At 49.2% G+C, this 27,293-nt stretch overlaps 1 protein-coding gene across 8 annotated transcripts in view; it reads left to right on the top strand.

Moving 5' to 3' along the window:
* The window catches only part of TOM1L2 (target of myb1 like 2 membrane trafficking protein), a 118,665-nt gene that overhangs the window by 54,663 nt on the left and 36,709 nt on the right, over positions 1–27,293 (top strand). For 6 of the 8 annotated variants that reach the window (XM_077892370.1, XM_077892369.1, XM_077892364.1 and 3 more), the window contains exons 2-4: positions 5,384–5,468; positions 13,011–13,089; positions 19,734–19,883. In XM_077892370.1, the coding sequence (XP_077748496.1) occupies positions 5,384–5,468; positions 13,011–13,089; positions 19,734–19,883 (314 nt within the window). Of the gene's footprint in view, positions 1–603; positions 680–5,383; positions 5,469–11,600; positions 11,627–13,010; positions 13,090–19,733; positions 19,884–27,293 lie in introns of those variants that run through there. The other 2 variants (XM_077892366.1, XM_077892368.1) reach the window with 2 other exon arrangements.

Below are 27,293 nucleotides of genomic sequence, written 5' to 3'. Positions count from 1 at the left end.
CTACTAATTCCACTTCTGGGTATATACCCAAAAAAATAGAAGGGACTCAAACAGATCTTTGTACACCCATGTTCCTAGCAGCATTCACAGGAGCCAAAAGTTGTGAACAAACATGCATCCATCCACAGGTGAATAGATGAACAAAAAGTGATATATACACGCAATGCAATATTATTCAGCCTTTAAAAGGAATGAAATTTTGACACCTGCTACAACGTGATAAGGCTTGAGAATGTTATACCAAGTGAAAAAAGCCAAAAAAAGAAAAAAAGTATATATTGGCCAACATGCCATCAGAGTGGGGTTGGGGTTGGGGGGATGAGGAGGGTGAGGATCAGAGATCATTTGGGCCCAATAGCTCATTTGTCAGGAAACCTAATGCTCAGAGAAGAAACAGGCATAAATAGTCCTGAGAGCTCAGCATCACAGAGGCCGAGCCAGGACTGGAACCAGGGTTACTTGATTCCCTGTCTTCCTGTGGGCCAGGAACTTCATGAGGGCGGAAACTGGACTGTCTTGCCTTCTACTTGTCCCCAGGGTCCGGCACTTCATAGCCATGCAGTCCACTTGTGTTACTCCTTTCCTCTGTGTTCTCAACCCTAGGTGTATGTTGAGCCACTGGGGAGCTATTAGAACACGTCAGCAACTGGCCCTGTGCCCTAGAGGTTCTGATCAGAAGGTATGGGATGGGACCAAGGCAGGAATGCTTCTTTTTTTTTTTTTTTTTTTTAAGATTTTATTTATTTAACAGCAAGAGAGCACAAGCAGGGTGAGCAGCAGAGGGAGAGGGAGAAGCAGGGAGCCTGACATAGGCCTCAATCCCAGGACTCTGGGATCATGATACCTAACTAACTGTGCCACCCAGGTGCTCAAAGGCAGGAATACTTGTAAAAAGCTTCCTGGTGAAGGGCTGCTCGATGGTGCAATTGGTTAAGCGTCTGACTCTTAACTTTTTGGCTCAGGTCATGATCTCAGGGTGATGACATTGAGCCTATGTTGGGCTCTGTGCTCAGTGTGGAGTCTGCTTGGGTTTCTCTCTCTTGCTCCCTCTGTACACCCCTCTAAATAAACAAATGTTAAAAAAAAAAAAAAAGGCTTCCTGGTGATTCTAACCTGCAGCCAATTTGGGAAGCACTGCTCTACGTCATGCCTTCCCTTGGTGCTTCTCTAGTTGGGGAGTGAGAGACAGAGGCTTAGGAGCTTTCTCTGGGACTTCACACAGTCACTGGCTGGTTCTTCCTGGCATATCTTGCCCACCTTTGTGTTCTGCTTAGAGAAGCATGTGGGGTGCCATTAATTTCCTCTGAGCTCCTGTGTACCGGTATCTAGGGCACAGGTATCCAAGCCCCCCAAAGAGCTGTGGCTCTCCTCTGTTACTGCTCAGGCTGGATTGTCTCTTAACCAACTGCCTATCTGCCTCTCCCATTATGCTGATCTCTTAAGGTAGAGTCTTAATCATCTCCCTCTCTCCACCTGCACGGGCAGTGCATGGCATATCTCAGGCTCTGCCAATCTTGAGTAAAGGGTATGGGGACTCTGAGGTGTTTTTGTTTTTGTTTTGTTTTGCCTTAAGTTACAGGGAAAGCTGCCTCACAAAGTCTACAGGCTAAGCAGACATACTTTGTATACCTTCTTGTCCTGTTATCTTCCTTTGAAGAGGGGTGACAGAAGAGTAGGGACAGCTGTTGGAGAAAAGGACATCCTATAAAATAGGAATGAGTATTTGGAATTCATTCTCTTGTCTCTCCAGTGGAAGAGGAGCAGCTGCAATTAACATTCACAAAGCATGTTAGGAATTTGAAGCAATAGACAATAATGGCTCTGTGTAGAATGTCAGGATTGATTTTTCTTTCCACCTGACTGGTATATGCCAACCTGCCTCACTAGCGTATAGTAATCCAGAAGGCTCATCTCCCATTATTGGTGCATATTATCAGATGAGCTTCCTGCCCACCTAAAGCCCCTTTGCTTCTTCCCCTACACCTGGCATAGAGCCGCCCTGAATGTTCTTCCTTTGTGTCAGTGCCTCTGGGCTCCTACCCACACCCTTGATTGTTGGGGAGGTAGATAATTTGGCCATTTTTTTCCTCCATTCTCACCGAAAGGATGTTGCTGAATACAAAATGCTGAAGCCAGCCCTCTCTTGCCTTCTGGTGCTGGCTGCTCTGAAGTCACTATATTTAACATCAAAGTGTAGACAGCAGCAGCCAAGAAACCATGCCACTGGATTGTGAGGCTCCTCCCAGCAGGACTGCCTGGGATTTCAGGCTGTAGGGGTGGGGGTGGGGGCACAGAGAAACTAGGCCTGAGAGAGTGCTATTACTGCCGGCAGGGTCCAGGCTTCAGGGCATCCCCAGCCTCCTCCACGCTGGAGGCAGCCTTTTCTGAATGGGGAGAATGCCATGGCAACAGCATTAGGATAACATTAACTGTCTTGTACTGAAGGTTTAATGGGAGCCTTGTCTGTGCAGCCCTGCCCAGCCCTGCCCAGCCCTGCCCTGCCTTGCCTTGCTCTGCTCAGCCTGCCCTGCCCAGACCTGCCTAGTCTAGCCTTGCCCAGCCCTGCCCAGCCCTACCCAACCCTGCCTTGTGCTGCCTAGTCTAGCCCTGCCTAACCCTGCCCAGCCCTGCCCAGCCCCGCTCAGCCTGCCCTGCCCAGCCCAACCCTGCCTTGCCCAGCCCTGCCCAGTCCAGTCCAGTCTAGCCCTGCCCAGCCCTGCCTTGCCCAGCCCTGCCCAGTCCAGTCCAGTCTAGCCCTGCCCAGCCCTGCCTTGCCCAGCCCTGCCCAGTCCAGTCCAGTCTAGCCCTGCCTAGCCCAGCCTTGCCCTCCCTGCCCTGCCCTGTCTTGTCCTGTCCTGCAGCTCCTGGCCATTAGCATTTCACCAGAGAACTCTGAAAGGTCAGCTTTTGCAGCCAGGGTCACTGGCGTTTTGATCTTTATCTGTCCCAAGGGCTGGCTGGTGGGAATGACTTGCCCCATTGCTCCCTGGAGCATTGTGTTTCTGCTCTTGCACCAGGATTTATCTTAGGTTTTGACGATTTACGTGACAAAAGAAATGAGATTGAATTTTGCTTCCTCTGGCCTTGGGACCGGATGGAGTGAGGAAGCCCGCATTGAGTGGCTGCAGTTCCAGGGGCAATCAAATACAACTTTGTTCCCATTGCTGGGAATTCTTTCATGAGGGGAGAAAAATCAGAACTGATTTGAGCTCCTTTGTCAGCCTTACCTCCCTCATCTGTTTCAGCGGAGCCAAATACCCACGGTTGTATTTATGTGGCATTTCCAGCAAAATGAAAAGAAAGCAGCATTCTTTTTTGGGTTGATTCTTTATAATCAAAACGAGTATATATCTTTTAGCTTGGAAACTCAGAATCCCAGTAATTGAATAGAACGCGCTACCCGGAGGATAAGTTATCATGCCTTTGAACCCCTTCCCGGTATTATTGGAGGAAGGGAGCGGGTGAATATAAGGTTAATGGATTCTGCTGCTAAACCGAACTTGGAAATGAGGTTTCATTGATTTAATATTTCCTCCATTAAGCCTCCCAAGACAGTGTCCCTATGGCCCTACCAAAGTGCAGTCACAGACTTTCTTCCTCGTGAGGCCGTGTTGCAGCCGGTGCTGTGACAGGGACAGATGACCAGCTCAGAACGGCCCTTTGGCCAGATGGCCTGTCCCCTTGGCTGGCTCAGAAGGGTGGAAAGCCCACACCCGCAGGCAGAGTGGCTTCATCATGAGGATGTGCTCTGTGTTTGTGGCCACGGACACTCCCCTGCTGTGCAGTGACCTCGTTGGCCATCACCTCTTCTGGGGCCGGACACCATGAAGGGGAGGGCTGTGCAGGGACAGCTGCGTGTGGCAGGGAGAGCAGGGGCTGGAGGCGCAAGTCTTGTCACCCACACGCTTACCCACTCTGGAAGCTGGCTGTAGCACCCCGCCTCTGGCTGAAGCCCAGTGCCAAGAGAGCATTCTGCTGTGTCTGTCCCAGGTGCTGCCTCGTGCCTGTCCCCCCAGGCTTCCTGTACCCTCTGCCTTTAGCCTTTGCTTCTCCTGGCCAAGCCCACTGGGGCTTTGAGCCATTCTTCCTGAAGGCCTATCCCTACCGCTCCCCTTCCCGCCATGGCTGTTGTCCCTACCCCCCAACCCCAAAGTGGCTCTCCTGATGTTGCCCCTGTTTTCTACATGCATGCAGTGGATGGGGCAGGGGAGCAACATCTCTGGGTCCCGTCTGCCTTGAACAGTCTCTGACATGGCTTCTTCTCCCTCTCTGCACGTGCTCTCCTCTTGTTGTAGGCACACCCCCAAATACTGCCTCTGGCCCTGCCAGCGTGGCACCATTGTGGACTTTGGTGAAGGGTTCCTCCAATCTCCCAGTGCCCTGCCCAGTCTGCTGCATGCCCAGCATTCGCCCGAGGCAGATCCTCCTCATTTGTGGGTGGGTTTCCTTGTTCCAGCGGGGTCAGGAGTCTCTGGGGACTATGGTTGATTAATAAACGGGGTGGAAAAGTTGGGGATGTGTCTTTTTTAGCAAAAATTAAAACAATGAGGCTTTTAAATGCAGACCGAAGCTGTTGCACAAATGTTTTGAGCAACAGCTATATTTTTGGAGCATGTTGTCACTGCTTGCAAATGCAGCCTTCATTTGGATGTGTGAGTTCTAGTATGTTATGTAAAAAAAAAAAACAAGGACACTTCCAGCATATGCGGAGGTCATCTGTTTTATTATTTGAGTAGCAGTGGAAGTGTGGGTTATAGGAACAAAATGGTGGTGATGTTAACCCTCTCATAAAGTGTACAGTTAGGACAGGGCAGGGTTAGAATTTGTCTGAGCTATAACTTCAGATCCGAAGTCCAGCTTTGCCGGCAGGCGGGGCAGTGTCATGCAGCTGTCTAGGCTTTAGAGACAGACCAACCTGAGACTGAATGCTAGTAAGCTTCAATCAGATGATGAGATCCTGGCCAAATAACCAACCTTTCTGAGCCTGTTTCCTTCCTTTTAAATGTGGAGGGGAATAATGCCTACCTTAAGGGAGTTGTAGGGTTTTTTAAATTTAATTTTTGAAAATTTTAATTGTGTGAAAATACACATAACAGAAAAATTGCCATCTTAGCCATTTTTTAAGTGTTAGGGACATTTGCACAGTCATGCAGCCAACCTCCAGAACTTTTCATCTTGCAAAACTCAGGGCCAGATCTCTCTCTCTCTCTCTCTTTCTCTCTCTGGATGTTCCCTTGTGAATGCAGCACCCCTAGAACTGCTCTGTTGGCTTAGCCCATCCGCTTGGTGGGGAGAATATGGTGGTTCTGGTCCCTTCCTGTTTCCTGCCAGGGCCCCCTTATTCTGGGAGAAATGTAAATCCATCTTCTCTCTGACTTTACAGAAAAGGCAACAGATGGCTCCCTGCAAAGCGAGGACTGGACGCTGAACATGGAGATTTGTGACATTATCAACGAGACAGAGGAAGGGTATGTGTGCCCCCCACCCCCACCCCTGCCATCTCCCGTAAAGCTGGTTGGCTCCTGGGGGTCACTCACAGCCTGTCAGGGCTTTAGGGTGGTGGTGTTTTACTTCCTGTTTTGTTTCCAGGCTGTTTGTTTTGGCATTTAATAAATGGACATTCTTCATTATCTTTTCTCATGCTGCCCTCTCCCACTCCCAGTCCCACTACAACAGCAGTGCTTGGCTTACAGCAGTGACGCCCTCTTGTAATGACCTGCTTTGAATCACAGTGAAAATGAAGTCTCCTGGTTACTTGGTCCCCCAGTGCTCATCACCTCCTCCTGCCCTCCTCCCTGACTCTGCCTCCCCTTCACCAACTTGAGGCTATCTCTGTCCTGCTTTGCTGGACTGGAGCTGCAGGAGGGAGAGGCCCCACGGTGTCCATAGAGGGAGAAGGTCCACGTGAGGCACAGAGCAGCAAGTGTCTCTGGCAGGGGCCATCCCTTTCACATCCCTGCACTGCCGGGTGGGTTCTTGTGCATTACGGCTACGTCCTGTTTACATTTTTTCCAGATTTGTCTGTATTCAGCCCTCTGCCCACACCACACAGGACAGTATTTACTGTAGCCAAGCCCTCTCCAGCCATCCCCAGAGTGCCAAGGAGGACAGGCCGGACTCTGGCAACCCTGGGCTTGCATCTGGGTGCTGGCACTTGCAGCTTTGCTGTGTACAATCTGGAGCTGGTCCTGCCTTCAGTGAACGGATATTTACTGAGTGACTACCTCATGCTGGGCTCTAGTGTGCGAGCCCAGGGCATGGCAGGGAGCAGGACAGATGCCCTTGAAGCTATTATGTGTTACATTATGTGGTCACGTTACATGGTCAGCTGGTGACAAGTCTGGAGCAAAGTGAAGCTACGGAGGGTGAAGCCTGAAAGTTAGCAGGATTTTTAAAAGATTTTATTTATTTATTTAGAGAGCGCATGCATAGGCTCAAGGCAGAAGGAGAAAATCCCGAGCAGACCCTGCACTGAGCATAGAGCCTGACACGGGACTCGATCTCACATCCTGAGGTCATGACCTGTGCTGAAATCCAGAGTCAGCCACTTATCCGACTGAGTCACTCAGGTGCCCCTGGGAGTCAGCAATTTTAAGTGGAGGAGTCAAGGAAAGCCTCACTTAAGAAGGTGACATTGAAGAATGATTTGAAGGAGATGAGGGGGTGAGGTGTGAGGATGACACCAGGGAAGAACCTTCCAGGCAGAGGGAACAGCAAGCACAGCAGTCCTGGGACAGATGGCGGGGTGGTATGTTTGAGGACTAGCAAGAGGCTCTAGGGGCCAGAGTGGAGAGAGTGAGGAGGGGTCAGACATGTCCCCATCCAAAAACAATGGAGGGCTCTGGCCTTGACTTGGAGGGGAGGAGATTTCAGCAGAGAGGGGCATGATCTAATGCTCATTTTAATTATTTTTGGAGGGCTCTGGCCTTGACTTGGGAGGAGATTTCAGCAGAGAGGGGCATGATCTAATGCTCATTTTATTTATTTAAAGATTTTATTTATTTATTTGAGAGAGAGAGCATGACCAGGGGGCGGGGCAGAGGGAGAAAAGCAGGCTCCCCCACTGAACAGAGAGCCTCATACAGGGCTCGCTCCTAGGACCCTGGGATCACAACCCAAGCTGAAGGCAGACACCCAGCCCACTGAGTAACCCAGGCGCCCGAAGTCTAAGGTTCATTTTAAAGAGATCACCTGGCTTCCGTGTTTGGAATGGCCTGGCCTGGGATGGGAAGGGCAGAGGGTAGAAAGAGGGAAGCCAGTTAGGAGATGTGGGATGATGGCAGTTTCCACTTGGATGACAGTAGAGGAGGGAGAGAGGAATGATCAGCTTCAGAATAGTTTAGAAGGTTGAGCCAATGGGGTTTGCAGAGGTGGACATGGGTGTGAGAGCAGAGAAGAGTCAGGAGGACTGCAGTGTTTAGGGCTGAGGTATCGCAGGGAGGGAGCGGGCTGAGGGGCAGAGATCAGAAGGTCAGCTCTGAGCTGCCTGCTAGGCCCCAGGTGGGATGCTGCCTGTCCAGGAGCAGAGGGATATGGAGCTAGGGGCAGGGGCCTGCCCTGGAGGTTTAAGTTTGGACATCTTCCCTCAAAGATGGCATATTGCCTCTCAGTGTAGGTGGTCACCTTGGTGCCTGGCACACAGCCGGGTCGAGAGCTGTTCGGGGCTGTGCGTTTCCGATGTTAGAGTCACTGGGGTCCTTTCTTTCTCATGTCCCCCTCTCATGCCCTCCTTTCTCCAGTTGTCCAGCCACATTAATTGACCCCACAGATGGAGATGCAGCTGGTTCTAAAATGCCAAGGTGCTCCCTGGCTGCTCTTGAGGGGCTCAGCCGGTGGCACTGGACAGGCCGTGGCCAAGGTGTGTGCCCATTGCAGCAGACACAGGGGGAGGCTTTGGGCTGGGCCTCAGTAGGGCAGGAAGAGAAGGTGATATATAGATGAGAGGGTGAAAGGGCAGTGTGTTGGGGACACAAGCCATCTGGGGAACAGGGAGAGTGAGGAGGAAGTGCTACTTGGGGAGGGAGTATTTGGAATGGTGGTTCAGGTCAGGGGTAAAGAGCCTTATTCCTCTGGCATCCCTAGAGTCAGGCTGTATCCTCCAAGTTGTCTCTCTACCATTTCCCCTTTTCCTTTTGTCCACTGACCGCCTCTTAGAAACTCATCAAGTTGCTCCTTGCTAAGGAGCCTTCTTTCAGGGTCCAAATCCTCAGTGGATCCTGTGTGGTAACCTGGTCCCTCTGCTGCTCCCCTTGGGGCCCTCTCCCCTTGTCATCGTCCTCCAGCCCCATTGATCTTTCAGTTCCTTGGACTTTCCATGCTTCCTATACCCCATTTGCAATTCTCCACGGATGTGGGGATGTACGAATATGTATTAAAGTGGAGCTTCCACCTCCCAGGGTCTAGGAGGTGGGTCACCTTCCTTTCCCAGCACTTACTCACCTTCTTCCTAAAGTGGCCCAAGCTCTGGGTCCTTGGGTTTTGAATGAGACCCCTTCAAGGACGCCTGGCGATTTTCTATCTTGGCTTCTACAGTGAGGTGATTGTCAAATCTCTTCTTAAGCAGGAGAGAAACTCCCAAGTTCAGCTAATGGTCCAGCACCCCTTCAACCCTTTAGGGCTTTCGTCCTGGATCCTTCTCTTTCCCTCTCAGCTCTCCCTTTCACTGATCAGTTCTGTCACTCACTGGAATTCACTTTGAATCTCATTTCCCTGACACCCCTCTCTTCCTGATTGGGACAGATCCCCCCCATGTGATTTCACAGTACCCTCTATTATACCACAACTGTCACCGTGTAAATGTACATGTCGGTGTGATGTTTGTGAGAGTGGCCATCTCCCCCGACAGCGCCCCCTCAACTGTGCACTCCGTGAGGGCAGAACTCTGTCTCACGCACCATTTTATACCAACACCAAGCACAGTGTACACGTAATTGACTCTTGACAAGCGTTTGGTAAATAAGAATAGAGAAGGAAGTCCTTAACGGACTCTGTCTGATGGGGAATGCAGAACATAATCATAACACAGCGTGCCAAGAGAAGCTGCCTCTCAGAGGGCCCAGAGCAACAGCAGCTGGCTGGCTCTGGGACTGTCAGCAGCAAAGACTTCTGAGAAGAGGTGACATCCAAGTGGAGTCTTGCAGCATATGGGGGCATCAGCCAGGTGAGGTGGGTGGATGTCAGAGGGGGAAGGTGGACATCTGGGCTGGTGGGCAGGGTGTGCAACATGTACATAGGAACAGGAGTATAGTGGGATTAGGGGCATGGAGCCTGGAGCCAGAATTCTAGGCTCTCTGCTCCCTTGCCATGTGTCCCTGTACCTCGGTGTCCTCATTTACAAAGTGTGGGTACCAATATTGCCTATCACATAGGCTCGTTGTAAGGATTAAAGTAGTAAATAGTTATGAAGTGTCTGCCTATGTATGTATCCATGTCTGTGTTCTACATAGGGATTTGCTCTTTATCCATTAAAGACTTGCATAGTTGGGCATCCCAGGTGGCTCAGCAGTTTGATCCTGGAGACCCAGAATCGAGTCCCACGTTGGGCTCCCTACATGGAGTCTGCTTCTCCTATTGCCTGTGTCTCTGCCTCTCTCTCTCTCTCTGTGTCTCTCATGAATAAATAAAATCTTAAAAAAAAAAAAAAAAAGACTTGCATGGTAAGGACTTAAACTGCACGTGACTTCCTTCACCACTTTCATCGGTAGTGTTATCTGTCCAGTCCTTGGTGATGACCTCTGTGGGCTGATGGCCCTGACCCTATCTGCCATTCTCTGAGTGCTTGCCGTTTGTATACTGGGCCGCCACGGGAGCCCTGGCTTGTACCAGCTTGTGCAGTGCCCTGCAACAGCCCTAGAAGGTAGGGGCAGCCCATGTTGAGGAAACAGGTCCAGAGAGGTTTGGTCGCTTGCCAGAGGTCTCACAGTGTGTCTAGGAAGGGCAGAGGCAGGATGCAAGCACAGGTTGACCTGGCTGCAGCCATCAAAGCTCTGCCTACACTTAGTCATTCAGAGCTTCACCTCTGGGAGGTTGTGGTCCTGGTGGGTGCAGATTGGGTGAACTGCCCCATAGGTCCCTCCTTGGGCTTTCCCTGAAATGTCCAAGGCTGAGATGCCCTCCATCCTAAGGCCTTGCGTGGCCATCCCTCATACCTTGAATCGTTGGTCATTAATAACCAGTGATTATTGTTTTTTAAGATTTTATTTATTTATTCATGAGAGACACACAGAGAGAGGCAGAGACACAGGCAGAGAGAGAAGCAGACTCCATGCAGGAAGCTTGACGTGGGACTCAATCCCAGGTCTCCAGGATCACACCCCGGCTGAAGGCAGCGCTAAACCGCTGAGCCACCCTTGCTGCTCCCGGCAATGTTTTAGAACCGGTTTGCCATGCCTTGCCCGCACCTTCCTAGTTAAGGCCCAGGTGTGTGGATTTGGCACGTGCTCCCCAGGTGATTCTGATGTGTATCTCCAGAAGGATCAGCTGACCTGGCTCATTTTCATGACCACCTATGGACCTTCCCTTGCTCCAGGAATGTTTGTGCCCAGTCTCTAAGCTGGAGGAGGGGGCGTGTGGAGGAGTGAGCACCCCATAACTGCAACAGACCAAGGTAGCAGCAGAGAAAAGGGGAGGAAGAGGAAGAGTCCCGGGGTGGTGGAGGAGGAGCAGCCATATCCTTCTCGGAGGGAATGAGGAGAAAGCGGCTCAGAAGCAGCAGTTCTGGGGCACAGGACAAGATGAGTTCAAGTATGACTAGAAAGCAAGGTTCTCAGGAGTCTGGGGTGAGGGAGACCTTGGGGAGGCTGGGGATGGCCCAGAGGCCAGATCCTGAGGCCTGGGGTGCTGAGCTTTCTGCTGAAAGCTGCCAGACAGTGGGGCATCTCACAGGGCCCCTTCCCCTCCTGCTCCTTCTCCCTGCTCCATCTTGGCTCTTGACTCTTCCTTCTCTCCTTTTCCCCCTGTTTCCAGCTCCTTGCTGTCTAATCTGCTGCTGCTGCTGCTGCTGGAAACTTTGCAATTCCTCTGACATGACTTTGATCCTCCTTTCTGAAGCTTCTCCCCCGGGGAGAGAGATAAATACTTGCTTTTGTGCTCACCCAGTCACTCTGAGGCAGTACTTCCCGCCGATGAATTTCCATTTTAACTCTAACCCAGGAGCCTGCTGACTCTCTGATTTTCCACCACCACCATCACCCCCACACTGGGAGAGCTCTGTGCACTCTCTGCTCTGTGAGCTCTAAGTGATTGCAGCCCTCGGAGGCTGTTCCCATTTTTCTGCTCCCTGGAAGTTCAAGAGGAGAGGGACGAAACTGGATTGAGAGGGATAGCAGCCGTGGGTCGCGGCTGACCGTGGCTGGGCAGAGCCTTTGAAAGAGAGGAAGTCAATCCACGCTCTTGGCCAGCAGCCACTGACCTTCACCAGCTCAAGTCCACAAACAGTCCTGAAAGCCAGGAGCTTGTCAAGTCCCATATTTGCAGAAATCAGCATCTCTGTTTGGAAACTGCAGCCATTCTGCAAACATGCTTGGCAGGGACCCGTTCCCCAGAGAGCCTCGTCCCATCAGCCTTTGGGCTCAGAAACCAAGAATTCATGCAAGCAGCCACGTTTCATGTTGGGGATGGGAACTAGGTGACCCAGGGTGATTTAAATGTCTTCTGGAAGCCTTAGTTTGCTTCTGTGTATTTTTGTCTAGGTTAGACTGATTAGCAGAGTATCTACCCTCCCTCCCCCCAGATTCTTCACACGTACTTGAAAGGACTTTTCCCTTTGGTAAAGAGATCATAAATGTTTCAGAGCTGGAGGAATAGGAGGTCCCTGACTTACAAATCGTCAGCCTTTGAAAGACCCAGATAGAAGGCTGGAGCCCACTGGTGATAGCAGAGGGCCAGCCTGCAGCTGGACTGGGGGCATCAGGGAGCAGGGGTTTCCTGCCAGAGGTAGCCATGAGTGCCACAGCTTTGTTGGATCCTGGCTTAGAATAAACTAAATGATTTGTTAGACCCAAGAGCTGCACCTACTAGATGCTTCTAGAGGGCTGGTTGAGGACCCTGACTCCCCACCCTAACTGGTATTTAAGGAAGAACGAGTTCCAGGTCCCAAACAGTCAGCTTATGAACATGCCTCTGGGAATCTACATTAGCTCCACTACCTAAAAACACAATTCTTTGGGTTTTGGGGAGACTTAATTAAGTTTTCTCAGGGCAAAAAGGGGTTCCATGGAACTGAGGAGGAGCTGAACATCCAGGCCTCAGCAAGGAGCTGGCCATTCTTTCTTCTATGTCTGTCTGTTGTTTCTTCAGTGTACCCCCACACCAGTGGCTTAGTTATCATTCTGAATAAAAGATATTTGCATGTGATGCAAATGCAAAAGGCCTGCCAAAAGCAGCCCAGTGAAAAACCTCACTTGCTCCTCTCTGCCACCCAATTCCTCTCCTAAGGGGCAGCCAAAGTTACCAGCTTCTTGGGGCTCCTTCCAGAGATGCTCTTCCCTCTGCTAACATGTGTACTATGTGTGTATGTATGTTGTCCTTCTATAAGCCAAAGAGTAGCATACTTTATGCACTGTTCTGCACACAACTCTATTCACATTTCTTTGAGTTTGCTCCATATTGGTGTGTAAGGAGTGTCTTTATCCTTTCTCACAGCTATGTAGTGTTCAATTGCGTGGATAAGCGTGATTTAAATTAACTTGTTTTAGGGCACCTGGCTAGCTCAGTTGGAAGAGCCTGTGACTCTTGCTCTCAGAGTCATGAGTTCGAGCTCCATGTTGGGTGTAGAGATTACTAGAAATAAAAACAAAACTTAAAAAAAATTTTTTAAAGGTTAACCTGCTTCACAATGATGAAGATTTTTTTTTTGTCTGCAGCCTTTTATGCTTCTAAACATGGCCACCTAGAATCTTGTGTATAACAGATGGCCTTGTGTATGTGCTGGTTCACACAAATAGGAGTAATGTGTAAGGTAAGCGCCCCGAGTGGAACTTGTGAGGATTTTAATATGTCCTTCTCTCTAGGCCAAAGGATGCCATTCGGGCCCTGAAGAAGCGGCTTAATGGGAACCGGAACTACAGAGAGGTCATGCTGGCATTAACAGTGAGTGCTGCCCTCGGGGTTAGGGTGGGGGCAGAGCAGCTGAGGAAATCCACATTCACAGCCTTGCCCCACTCCCAGAGGCAGGGCCTTCCCTCTGTCCACTCGGCACAGCCTCCAGCAGCCACGGCCTGTGGACAGTTTGGTGCGAGCACCAGCAGAGTGTAGCAGAGCCTTCCCACAGTGCCTTTGGGTTTTCCTGCTTTCCCCTGAAGTGAGGGGATGGGCTGCAAGCTGGTACATACCAGCAGAAGATCAGGCATGGGCAGCACTGACTAATACAGAAGCCCAGAGCAGAGAAGTCAAAGGCCTGCCTGTGGATGGCCTTCTGTGACACAGCCATACTAGCTGCCTTCCTAGGTGTCTGGTCTCTCCTTACAAACCTGCTACCATCCACCCCGAACCTGCCTGGGACTGTGCTGAGCTTTTCTGGTGTTAAAGTGATTGCTTACAGTAACCTTCCCAGACTGATTTCATCATCCCATCAATGCGGAGAGAGGCCTGGGGGTTCTCAGAGTGTCCAGCTGTGGATTATGGAGTCAAAGCAGTCATTGGTGCAGGGGTTCTGGAAAAAGCCAGCCTAGTGACTCCTTTCAGGAAGAAACAGACCAGATTTTTGCCCTTTCTTAAAATGTCAAGAAACTCAAAGGGACAACTGCTCCGAGGGTTATTTCTGTCTGGAAAGCTAACAGTTACTCAGATATGGCAAAATCGGGGCCACGGTGAGTTCTTATAGTAGAAGCTGCAACAGGTCAGCAGTGGGCTTCTCTGCAGGTTTCAGTAGTTTGTTGTTTATCCAAAACAGCTATAACATGTTTCCTTTTAAAGCAGAGAAACTGTTTGGATTCTTCACCCAAGTGAAAACCCAAGACTTATTTTGAGATCCTTCTCTGCCAGGGAATTGGGGTTTGAATAATAAAGAAAAAAAAAAAAGACCAGCTGAGGTATAGTGACTTGAAAGCTTTCAGGTTTTTTTCTCAGAATTTGATCCATGGCATTTAGTAAACCCAGAGTGATGCCCAAAAGGAATTGATTTCAGTAACTGAAATCACCAGGGAATGAACACTAACATATCAGGGCATTTTCCTGTTATCTAAAACATACCCCTTTATACACCCAACTTCATGGCAACCATGTTGGTTGGATGGAATCTTTCTTTTTTCTTTTTTAAGATTTTATTTATTTAGTTTAGAAAGACTGAGAGCAAGTGCACATGGGAATGGGGGGAGGGGGAGAGAATCTCAAGCAGATTCTACACTGAGTATGGAGCTCAATGTGGGCCTCGATTTCACGACCCTGAGATCACAACCTGAGCTAAACCCAAGAGTCTGACGTTTAACTGACTAAGCTACCCAGGCCCCCAAGAATTGAAATCTTTCTTTTTCTTTTTTTTTTTTTTTTAATTTTATTTATTTATTCATGAGAGACACAGAGAGAGGCAGGGACACAGGCAGAGAAGAAGCAGGCTCCATGCAGGGAGCCCCATGTGGGACTCGATCCCGGGTCTCCAGGATCACAACCTGAGCTGAAGGTGGCGCTAAACCACTGAGCCACTCAGGCGCCCCTGGAAATCTTTCTTAAGTGGTCTCTGTTTTTACTTCCTTCTGAAAGAAAATGGTGAACATCATTGAGCCTTTCCTGGTGGTTAGGTTTATTGCTATTATTACTATTATTCCAACAACTTTGTTGAGATACTGACATATAACATATGTAAGTTTAAGATATACAATGTGATGATACACACATATATTGCAAAATGATTACCACCATAAGGTCGGGAAATCCCTCTATCCCCTCACATGATTACCTTTGTTGGGGAAGGAGGGGAGAGCATTTAAGATCTAATTTCTTGGGACTCCTGGGTGGCTCAGTTGAGCGTCTAGCTATTGATTTCTGCTCAGGTCAGGATCTTAGGGTCCTAGGATTAAGCCCTGTGTCAGGCTCCCCATGCAGAGGGGAGTCTGCCTGAGGATTCTTTCTCTCTCTCCCTCTGCCCCTCCCTTGGTTTGTGCGCACATGCACATGCTTAGGCTTTCTCTCTCTCTCTCTCTCTCTCTCTCTCTTTCTCAAAACATTCACTCACTTTCTCTCTAAAATTAATATTTTAAAAAAAGATCTAATATCTTAACTGTCAAGTATATACTACAGTGTTAATTGCAGTCACACTACTGTACATTAGCTCCCTAGAGCTTACTTACCTTGTAGCTGGGAACTCATACCTTCTGACCAACATTTCCCCATTTCCCCTCTCCTACAGTTACCATTCTACTCTCTGTTGCTACGCGTTCAGCTTTTTTAGATTCCACATTTAAGTGACATATTGGGTATCTGTTTTTCTGTATTTGACTCATTTCAATTAGTGTAATGACCTCAAGGTCCATCCATGTTGTCGCAAAAGGCAGGATTTCCTTCCTTTTTATGGCTGAATATTATTTCAGTGTGTGTGTGTGTGTGTGTGTGTACATGGATAAAGAAATATCAGACATCTTATACATTTATCCATCAGTGGATACTTCTATTTCCATGTCTTGGCTATGTGAATAAAGCCACAGTGAACATAGGGGTACAGATACCTCTTTGATACCCTGTTTTCATTTCTTTTAGATATATACCCAAGAGTGGGATTGCTGGATCATGGTTTTTGTTTGTTTGTTTGTTTGTTTTATGTTGTTTTGTTTTAGGAGCCCGTTTTTAATTTTTTAGGAGCTTCCATAGTGTTTTCCATAGTGGCTGCACCAATTTACATTCCCACCAACAGTGCACAAGGATTCCCTTTTCTCCACATCCTTGCCAACACTTGTCTCTTGTCTTTTTAATAATAGCCATTCTAACAAGTGTGAAGTGATCCCTTATTGTGGTTTTGATTTGCATTTCCCTGATGATTAGTGATGTTGAACATCTTTTCATGTGCCTGTTGGCCATTTGTGCATCTTCCTTGAAAACATGTCTGTTTAAAGTCCTTTGCCCATTTTTTAAAGTTTATTTTTAGAAATTTCTACACCCATCTTGGGGCTCAAACTCATGACCCCACGATCAAGAGTCGAATGCTCTGACTGAGCCAGCCAGATGCCCCACCTTTGCCTACTTGTAATTGGATTGGTTTTAGGTTTTTGGTTTGTTTGGGGATAGTTTTTTTGCTCTTGAGTTGTTTAAGGTCCTTATATATTTTTGATATTAACCCCTTATTAGATACATGGTTTGCAAATATTTTTTCTCATTCTGTAGAGTGCCTTTTTATTTTGCTGATTGTTTCTTCTGCTGTGCAAAACTTTTTTAGTTTGACATAGTTCCACTTGTTTATTTTCATTTTTGTTGCCTTTGTTTTTGGTTTCACATCCAAAAAATCTTTGTCAAGACTAATGTCAAGAAACTTTTTTCCTGTGTCATCTTTTGGCAGTTTTACAGTTTAGGGTCTTAAATTTAAGTCTTTAGTCCATTTTGAGTTAATTTTTGTGAGTGGTGTAAGATAGGAGTGCAGTTCTATTCTTCTCTGTGTGATTATCCAGTTGTCCCAACACTTGTTTGTAAAAGAGACTGTCCTTTCCCCCATTGAATTGTCATACCTCTCTTATCAAATATTAGTGGACCATATATGTACGTATGTGTTTATTTCTGGACTCTCAATTCTGTTCCATTGTTTTTTTTTTTTTTTGCCAGTACCATACTGTTATGATTTTTTTTTACTGTTATGATTATTATACCTCTGTAATATGGTTTGAAATCAGGAAGTATGATGTCTCCACCTTTATTCTTCTATCTCAAGATTGCTTTGGCTATTCAGGGTCTTTTCTGGTTCCATATGAATTTTAGAATCATTTCTCCTATTTCTGTGAAATCTGTAGATGGCTTTGGGGAGTATGGACATTTTAATAATATTAATTCTTCTAATCCATGAACATGAGATATCTTTCCATTTATTTGTGGCTCCTTTAATTTCTCTCATCAGTGTCTTATAATTTTCAGGGTACAGATCTTTCACCTCTTTGGTTAAATTTATTCCTGTTTTTTGTTTGCTTGTTTGTTGATGTAGTCAGGTCTTTGCAAATCCAGAGATGCCTTTGGGAGACTTCTGACAGCTGCAGATCCCTTGTCCCTACACCAAAGGCTCCAGCCTGGTGCACATTGTCTGGTCTTATGTCTACTTTTATGGCTTCTCTGTCTTTGTCTTCGTTTGTTCTATTAGTTGCTCTCATTCCTCTTGTTTCTTGTGGGACTTTCACAAAGATATTAATATTACCCCAAACAGGAGTTTGTCGGAGTTCTGGAGAGGCTCTCTGCTTGGGCCTCAGTGTATTGACTTGAAATGGCCATATCTGATTGCTTAGAGGCACCTTTTGTACCCCATGGGCTTTGACTGCTGGAAAAAAGCTGCTGTGTGTTTCATGCCCTAGAACCTATAGGAGCCGACTTACCAATGGCATTTTTGGCAGAGTCCCTGAAGTGGCTAAATAGCCGTTGCCAGCCAGGGAGGGCCCTGCTGACTTTAAAGTCTGCCATCTTGGAAGATGTCAGGATGTGCTCCCCAAAAGTGAGTTGGGTGTCCTGGCCCACTGTTGCCCTGAGCATGATGGCAGAGCCACAGCTGCCCTGCCATGTTGGCCTTCCTCCTCTTCTTTTTCCCATGTTTTTTCTCACCATGCCTTTTTTCCTCCTGCCTTTCCCTTTCCCACTGGCTCCTCAAAATAAACCATTCTTCCTGCCACATGCCTTGACCCTAGCAGCCCAATGCCTGCATAGGCAAAGTTAGGAGAGGGTTTTAGAGAATCCTAGAAAGAAGGGAAACTGTGAGTTCCCAGAGAGCAAGAAGAACCCCTCTGGATCCTCTCTGCAGCACCTGTGGTCACTGTGAGAGTGAATGCTGGTTGCCTTGTGGTCACCTGGAATCAGGCACATGCAGAGGCTAAGAGAATGTCCTCTTGGCTGAGGAAAACCTTGGTGACCTGAGGACACTGAGCTTCAAGGTCTCCCTTGGTGAGCCAAGTAGAACCTGGAACCTCCCACAGTACAGGCTGGCGGTGGGGAAAGGAACCGTACTGCCTGGCTCTGTGGCTGCCAGGCAGGGCGCACATGCCAGCTGTGGCCTCCTCAGTGAAATTACTCACATCTCCAGGCCTCAGCTTTGTTACTCTAAAATGGGATAATATCCACCTTACAGGGCTAGTTCCAGGAGCAGATGAAGAACAAGAAATCTGGCACATGTTGCCTGTCATCTGAGGGAACTTCCAGCTGATCTTGGAGGAGACCTGGGGAGGGGGGGTGGCCCTGTGGCCTCATTGTGGGTGAGGAGACAAGGGGTCCAGAGAAGGTCGATCTATTTAAAGAGAATTAATTTGTTGTGAGACTGGAATGAAATGGTACATAATGTGGAGGCTCCTGCATGGTGCTGGCTTGTAGTCCACTTTCCATTAGCGTTAAGAGTGTGGTCCTTTCCCGATTGCCATGCTTTGGCAAGGTAATACCTCCTTGTAGGAACCCAGCCCTGCATAAGACAACCAGTGGTCAGTTGTTTGGGTCACTGAAAATACTCAGGCAGTCAGAAATGTCCCCTGTTGTTGGTCACATTCCAAGGAGACATTGCCCACTAGTTGACTGTGGCACTGGGGTATGCTGGTGTGGGAAGGGCCAGGTCATTGTATGGGTTGGTTTACAGAGTGCTGAGAAGTTCAGAAACCTGTGTTCAAGGCTGGAGAGACCCTCCAGTTGATACCCCTGAATTCCAGGGGGCCTCTCCCCTTTCCCTTTCCTTGGGTGTGTACAGCGGCCTCCTAGATGGCAATCATATCATCATAGTCCTCATTTACTGCCCTGCAACGCCATGCAGGACAGTGTGCTAGGTGCCTCAAATATACTTTCTTATCCTTACTGGGGTCCCACAAGGGGGCACTCATGTGCCCACTTCACGGATGAGGAAGCTGAGGTTCAGACAGCTGGTCCTGGGCCATTTAGGGAGGAAGTGGCAGAGCTGAGATTCAAGCCCACACTGGCCATCTGGCCAGAACCCACATGTGCTGTGCTTTTGAGTGGCTAAGGCCTGCCTACTTCATTTTTCTAGACAAGGGAGGAGCGAGCAGAGTGTGTGAACATGGACCTTGAAGCTGACTGGCAGCTGAGGCCCACAAACCATTTATTAAGAGAAGAAAATCCTTAGTCATTTCCAATATTAGTTGCAGAGGCAGGGTTGTGTGGGACGTGTTGGTGTGTGTGTATGTGTCAAGGTGAGTGTGTGTGTGTTTGCTTACTCATATACAAAGGCCAATAATTCACGGGGCAATTCAGGCTGTCACAGCAGCCCTCTCTGTGTCAGAGTCTGAGTCCCACTGGCTAATGTCTCACACCCAGAAGCCGGGAGAGAGGAGTTAAAATGCTAATTTTCAGGGACCGCTCAGTCATTTTGATCTCATTAAAACACCAGCATCCTTCTCATGCAAAACTGGTGCCTCAATTACCAACTAATTGCCTGATTATTGTGCAGGCACAGGCGACTTTAGTCAGCAAGGGATGCCTGAATTAGAGTGAAGGGATGCAATGCCATCCCAGTGTGACTCTGGAAGAGATGGTGGAACCATGTGGAAGAAGGAAGAGGTGGGGTCAGGGTGGAAACTCAGCTGCCATTGTGGTGACCCCTCCTTCCTCTCCCCTCTCCTTAGGTGCTGGAGACGTGTGTGAAGAACTGTGGCCACCGCTTCCACATTCTCGTGGCCAACCGGGATTTCATTGACAGCGTCCTGGTCAAAATCATCTCTCCCAAGAACAATCCTCCCACCATTGTGCAGGACAAGGTGCTTGCTCTGATTCAGGTAGGTAAGCTCCCCTTGTCTAGTTTGTTGGGACCCACTGAGATGGGGCCCCTTAGCAGTGGGTCCTCGTGCTTTCCCATCATTTGGAGGGAAGAATGGAGGCCCTCTTGGGTTTAAATAGCTGTTGCAAAATGCTTATGTTTCTATGCTCATCCCACTGGAATAAAAGCCTGAGAGGGAGCTCTCAAGCCAGTTGAGAGAGCCTTCACTGGTTTTCTGGGTGCCTGGCTCTCTATTGCCCCCAGGGATGGGTGGGGGTTCCCCCTCCCCCCCCCCACAGGCCTCTGAGCCATCAGGGACAGTGTGGAGTAGGAATGACTGTGCTAGAGCCATTTGCAGGGCTGGCAAGGCATAGGGTCAGGGCCAGCTTGGCAGCAGGTGGGGGTGGGATCCAGGGAGACGGTGTTAAGGAGTGATTCACTGAGGAGATGACATTTCTGCTGGACCCTGGAGGTAAGAAGCTTGATGGAAAGGTCAGAGTGTGAGAAGTAGCACAGGCAAAGGGACTAGCATGGAAAGGTCAGAGTGTGAGAAGTAGCACAGGCAAAGGGACTAGCATGTGCATCAGAGACAGCAGTTGACACATTCGGGATTTGTTCATTTTTAATGGCTGTGTAACAAATTACCCCAAAACTTAGAGGCTTCACACAACACATGTTTATGACTTCCTTGTTTCTGTGGGTCAGGAATTCAGGAGCAGCTTAAGTGAGTGCTTCTGGCTCAGGAGCTCTCAGGAGGTTGTGGGCAAGACGTCAGCCAGAATTGCCTCATCTGCAAGCTCGATGAGCTGGAGGAGCCACGTCCAGGTGGCTCGCCACAGGGCTGTTGGCAGGAAGCCCCAGTTCCTTGCTGACTATTGGTAGGAGGCCTGGGTTTTTTGCTGTGTAGACTCTTGAGTGTCCTTATAACATGGCAGCAGGTTTTCCCTAAAGCAGGCAGTCCAAAAGAGAGTGGGAGAGAAACTGCAATGCCTCTGGGGACTGAGTCTGAGAGATTATGCATCATCTTTTCTGTCCTATTCTGTTTGTTAGAAGGGAGTCCAGCCTCAAGAGTCAGGAAATGAAGCTGCACCTCTTGAAGAGAAGATGCTTTTTAAAAAAAAAAAAAAAAAAATTTTTTTTGTTTTTGTTTTTGTTTATTTGAGAGAAAGAGACAGAGGTAGTGACAGCAGGAATGGGGAGCAGAGGGAGAAGCAGGCTCTCCAGGAGAAGGGAGCCTGACATGGGGCTTGATCCCAGGATACTGGGATCATGACCTGAGCCAAAGGCAGATGCTTAAAGGACTGAGCCACCCAGGCGCCCCAGAAAAGGATTCTTTAAAACCATTTTGTGTAATTAAGAATGTCTGGGGCTAGAAGATGAGGCCAGAGGGATGGTCAAGGGCTTGTACTGACAGTTGGTGCTCTGTCCTATAGGCAGTGGGGAACATTTCTGAGCTGGGTGTCTGCAGATGGAGCCCCCTGGTGATACATGTCAACCAGCACAGTGGTCCTATGGTGGAGGGCAGCTAGAGCCTAGGCGCCAAGGAGTGGGGCAGGGGGTAGGCAGAAGGCACTGTGATCAGGACTGAGCATAGGGGCTTTCGAGGTGGTGGTGGCGCCTGAGGCTGGAAAGGAAAGTTGTGGCCTTTACCAAGGGCTCAGCTCGCTCTGTCTATTCTTTCCTAGGTCCTCTATCTGAGAAACCTCTCCATCATTCCAACAGCCCCCAGAGACCTCCCTACCCCTAGATTTACAGTATTCCCTCTCTCCTTTCACCTTCTTTTGTGGTCTTCTCCACTTCTGTTCTGTCATTTGCCTCACTCTGAGTTCCCTGAGAGTCCAGGGATGTTATATCCCTGGGGTCTAGAGCAGTTGCTGTGTAGAGTAGGTGTTCAATAATTTGCTTTTCTTAACAAATGGGTGGGTGTAGTTTGCTGAAGCTCTAAGGGGAAGAGTATGGGTGATAGCAGAGCCCCTCCATGTTTCCTTAGGTGGTCCCTATCCATTCTGCCCACCTGGTGTGTCTCCATGTCTCTCCCCCGCCCCCACCCACCCACTCTCTCTCTCTCTCTCTCTCTCTCTCTCTCTCACACACACACACACACACACACACACGGGTACAAACCTGGAGTGTCTCAGTGTCTCTCCCTCTTTTCCTCTCTCTCTCTCTCTCTCTCTCTCACACACACACACACACACACACACACACACACACAGATACAAACCACCTCCTCCTCCCCCTGGAAGGAGCACTTCCTGGGGCCAGGCCCAGTGGGTGGTTGGCCACCCCTGTCAAGCACGGCCATGGCTAGGCTTGTGATCTGCCCTGCCCCTGTTGGCTGGGGGGCTCCCTGGCTGAAGGCACGGAGAGCCTTGTGTACTGGCTATGGTTGTCCTGTCAGGGTCACTGCCTACTCTCAGCACTGCTTCTCCCAGCTATGTAATTTCAGCAGGTATTTTAACTTCCCTGGGCTTCTACCTCTTTATCTGTAAAGTGGAGACCTGTGTCCCTGCTCCCTACTCCCAGTCTGGAGTCTGAGATCAGCCCATGGTGGCTGCAGTGGTTGGTACCCATGTTGTGAGAACTACTCCTACCCCCTATGGCAGCAGCATGTGTGCCCCCCTGCAGGGGCTGGAGCAGGATGGGCCCCTGAGGGCCTTGCAGGCTCCTTGTCCCACAGGCATTGTCAGCCTGAGATTGGCCTGTCCCACCAGGATGCACTGGACAGTCACCTGGTCCGGCTGGGAAAACACCAAGGGCTTTGGATAAGGGTAGTTCTGGGTAGCCTTGCTTACCTGCCCGGGGAGGGTTCTCCTCTCCAGGTTTTGAAACTTCCTGAAGAACTTTTGTCTTTGGTCATGGCCACCCAACAGTATAAAGCTGATAGCATTCTGAGTTGGCAGATGGTTTCTGTAATGGGCTGGACAAAAGAACAAATAGGATGTTCAGCCTTTTCTTTCCTTTTTATTGAATTCTAATATATGTACAGGAGATCACACATTAAACTCACATGTACAATGTGATAAGATTTTACAAACCAAATATACCCATCTAAACCAGCCCCTGTGTCATCAAGCAGAATATGACCTGCACCCAAAGAGCCCCCCATCTCCTGGGGGGATCACCTCGCCTCACAGCTGGGATGGATTTTTCCTGTTCTTGAACTTGCCCTGTGTGGACTCTGCAATGAGCACTCTGTTATGTCTGTGTGTCTGGCCGCACCTTGTTTCCAGGCCTCACGTCATCACTGGGTATGGCCATAGGCTTTCCATTCCCCTTGTTCACATCACTGTGCCCAGGTCCCTCTGGGTGAATGTGCCATGGTTTGTTTATCCTTCCTACTGATGCTCAGGACTTGGTGTTCCCAGTTTGAAGCCATTATAAAAAATGCTGCTGTGAACATCTAGGAGGTGTCTTGTGGTGAGCATGTGTATTCATTTCTGTTAGATCTGTATTAATTCAGATACATGACACTGCCATCTTTGTTGGTGAATAATGGTAAAATATTAGTGGTTTCATGTGGGTCAGCCGCATAGCTGGGAGTGGAATTGCTGGGTGGTGGGGCATGGCCAAGCTCCAGTTTATTGGTTACACCAGTGAGGACCTGCCATTCTTTCCTGCCAGCGCACAAAAACTTTAGTTGCATAACATTTTCACCAACGCATCCTCGTGAAAGCTCATCTGATGAGTATGTGGACATATTACATCTTGTCAACCTGTTCTTAACTCTTTGGAGAAAGCGGATGATTTTATTTACCTGTTGAATATACTTTTAAGAACTGGGCGGGCTCCCCTAAGAGTCTGATACTCCCCTGGGGAGGGCAGGAGCTATTCCTGCCATGATGCAAGAGTGAGGATGGAGGCGACAGATCCCTGGCCCTCCTGCCAGCCTGTGAATAGGCAGCAGGCCATCAGAGAAATGCAGCTAGACTGAAAAGAGGTTCAGTTAAATGTATGGGTGCCAGAGCCATGGCAGCTTCTTCCTCATAATCCTCGTCATCCAGATACTTCTCGGTGCTCTTCGGATCCCAGCTGCCAGGAAGTGGAACCAGGCCAGTCCCAGCCCTGCCCCTGGGGAGTTGGTGATTTTTTGGAGAAACAGGCTTGCAGCTGATAGAGGGCCAGGACCTACCCAGGGAGGATTTGAACTGGCTTTGGAATATTTGAGGGGCAGCCTCAAATATTTTAAGGCCAAGGAATTAGAGAAGCACTCCCCACCCCTACCCCCATCTCTGGCCCAAGAAACATGGTTGGAACTCCTTTAAAGGTGGGACCTGTGGCTCTGATTACCAGGCATCGGCCTGAGCTCACTGTCCCTTTGATTTTACTCCCTTATGGTAAGAGCAGAGAGGGGGTCTGTCTCCATACCAGCTTTTCTGACAGGTCTCTCTGTGCCTAGAGGGAAATGGATGCTTGTCCTTGCATGTCCTCCTGGCTTCTAGCCCACCGTGCCTTCTGATTGCTTTCCTGGGATGCTGATCACAGGCATTGTCAGCCTGAGATTGGCCACACAGGGGCCTTGGCCATTTCCACTGGCACATGTTTGCCATCAGCAGCCCTCTAGGGGATTCTCTGAAGAGAATCAGTGGATGCCTATCCCTTGTCCACACATTCCATCCCTCCTCTCTTGGAAGCATCTGGATCCTTTGGCTGTGCTCTAGCCATCCATAGCCGCCCCATCTCCCCCAGACTGCCCAAAAGAGACACCCTTAGGCTTGTGTACTCCAGAGGCCCTGTGCTTCAGAACATCTGGGGAAGACTGCCCTCCTCCCCCAGCCCGAGCCTAGCACACAAGCTGTGAGGAAGGGCAGTTGGAAGCATTTACTTGACTCAGGTCTGAGGGCCCAGTGGGTTTCCCTGCGCAGGAGTTTGTCCTTCAGGAAGGGAGCTGGTCTCTCTGGCAGCAAGAGAAAAGAGACGTTGAGAGCAGGGCAGCCTGGTGAGCAGCTTGCCCACTTTCTCCCTCCCAGCCTTTGAAGTGCCTGCCACCTTTGCCCCTGCTCTGCGTCTCACCTGCTCCCTGGCTGGCCTTTAGCTGTGTGCCTTTCTGTTTCTTCATGTGAAGTCCCATTTGTTGAGGAGACAAGAACACTTGTACTCTGTGCCATCCTTCAGCTTTCAGCTTGCAGTTGTTTTCAGAAACAGATATGATACCATCCTGGTAGGGTAACCTCATGGTGGTCATGCCTCTCCTGCCTCCCTCCCCCTTGCCTCTTAACCTGCCTCCTAGCAGTAGAGTCTAAAAATACCCTATTTCCACTGAAGGTTTTTCTTTCCACTGAGGAAAGTGAGCTGATTGAGATGGGGGTGGGGGCAGGAGGAGCTGGAGGTGTTGTATTCTTGAAAGGTGTTAGAGACCTGGTGTCCTGGTCTTTGGCCAGGTTCTGTGTGGACTGGCAAGCTCCCTGGAGACCCTGTCACTGGGACTAGGAAATCTGGTCCAGGGGCATAAGCAGAACATGGCAGGAGCCAAAGAATGGAACCCATAATCTAAGTCAGCAGTCATTCATCAATCTGAAATTTGATGATTTAAAACTTTGTGAAAATTTGAGGGAAATAGAAGCAAATAGGATAGGATTCGTGTTAGTATAATGTGTCAGTCTGGGGTTTGGTGTTCAATCCCAAGGAGTAAGGAGAAAACAGGAAATTCTCCTTTTTCTCTCCCTATTAGACCTTCATCTGAGTCTTTCAGCCCCTTAACACTGGAGACATGCTTGGAAAAAAGGAGGGTTACATAAAGAGCAGTGAGGTGGTCACTCTGTTATTAGTCAGCCAGGCCCTGTGACAGAGGTCCTTCAGAGAGTGCCAGCACTGCTGTGTCACTTTACTTTCCCGTAGGGCAGCCTGCCGGCACCACCCCTGTGGCTCCCTGGCTTTAGGTTGGGGACCCAGAGTGAACCACACTTCCTGACGTTTGCCATCTCTCCCCTAGAGCAGATTCTCAAATCTCAGCTGGGTCAGCTGTCCAGAGGGGCTCCTGCTTTGTCACTGTCACCTCGGTCTGGGGACAGCTTAACTGGCCATCTTCCTGTGTTCTCCAAAGTAGGGCAATAAAGATGCTTAGCAACTGTGAGGTCTGAATTCAATCTAACTTGACAATTGATGACTGACTGCCTTCTCTGTGCAAGGGCGGGACTCAATGTGTGCCTTCAAAGGTATGACCTAGTGGGGAAAAGACTGGAACACAGGTATTTGGGCATTGTGCCAGGAAGATGAGAGAAGCACAGCGTCTCTGGATTTATCCCAATTCTGTGTCTCCATTTAGGACTGTTCCATATAGGATTGTTCCATTTTATTTTATTTTATTTTTAAGATTTTATTTATTTATTCATGAGAGACACACACACACAGAGAGAGAGAGAGGCAGAGACACAGGCAGAGGAAGAAGCAGGCTCCATGCAGGGAGCCTGATGTGGGACTCGATCCTGGGACTCCAGGATTATGCCCTGAGCTGAAGGCAGGAGCTAAATAGCTGAGCCACCCAGGTGTCCCTAGGACTGTTCCTTTAAAGGTGCCCCCCCCCCCCCCGCACCCTGCTCCCCATTGGCATCAGAATCTTTTTCGGTAGAGGATGCTGCCATGAACATATGCTCTGTTAACAGCCACCTCACCCTGACTGCTCAGGGGTCCCATACAGGGGTTGAAATAGTAACAATCGGGAAGGGAGTAGATTAGCCAAGACTGCTTGGTTGCAGATAACAAATGCCAATTCCAGCTTGCCTAGGTAGAGGACAGTTTGTCATGACAAGGATGGGCTTCCCAGGATCCTGGGTGTAACTGGACCTGGGGAAAGGGACAGAAGGGATCAGGAAAGCCCTCCACATCTTCTCTTGGCTGTACCTCTCAGCACACCGGCTATACCTTCCAACAACATAGGCTGTCTCTGCTCCTCAATCCCCAGTGGGCATGCAGCTGCCTCACAGTGCCTGCATCTATAGAGGACAGCGTCACCTACCCAAAGAGGGGGGCCCAGCTTTCCCCAAGCTCAGGGCCAAGCTCCAGGGAGGAGGGGAAGCTGTCTGGCCCAACTTGGGATGTGTATTTTCCTCCTGCTGCCACAGAAGACATAATACAGGAGAAGGGGGGTCTGTTGGCTTGCTGTTGGGGCAGGTGCCCCAAGAAGTATCCACTGCCTGGAGAGCACAGTGATGGCTCTTTAATCCCCATTCTTTCTATCTCAGATCTGGCTGAGATGGAGAGCAGAATAAATGAAAAGTGGTCCTCTGGAGTTATTCTTCCTCTCATAGCAACCAGGGAACTACTGTGATGCTTTTTTCTCCCCAGCCTCCCACAGCAGGCTGTAAACCTGCTCTCAGACCCTAAACGAACATGCGAGCTGCATTTTGAAGCTAGTCTCCCAAGACTCAGCTGGATTTTTAATCCGGTGGTGGCAACCGAAGCAGCTGGTAGGGAACAGGGCTCTGGGGCA

The sequence above is a fragment of the Canis aureus genome, chromosome 3, assembly GCF_053574225.1.
Source record: "Canis aureus isolate CA01 chromosome 3, VMU_Caureus_v.1.0, whole genome shotgun sequence".
Lineage (NCBI taxonomy): Eukaryota > Metazoa > Chordata > Mammalia > Carnivora > Canidae > Canis > Canis aureus.
The sequence above is the reverse complement of the archived record's forward strand: the minus strand, read 5'-3'. Positions and strand labels throughout refer to the sequence as shown.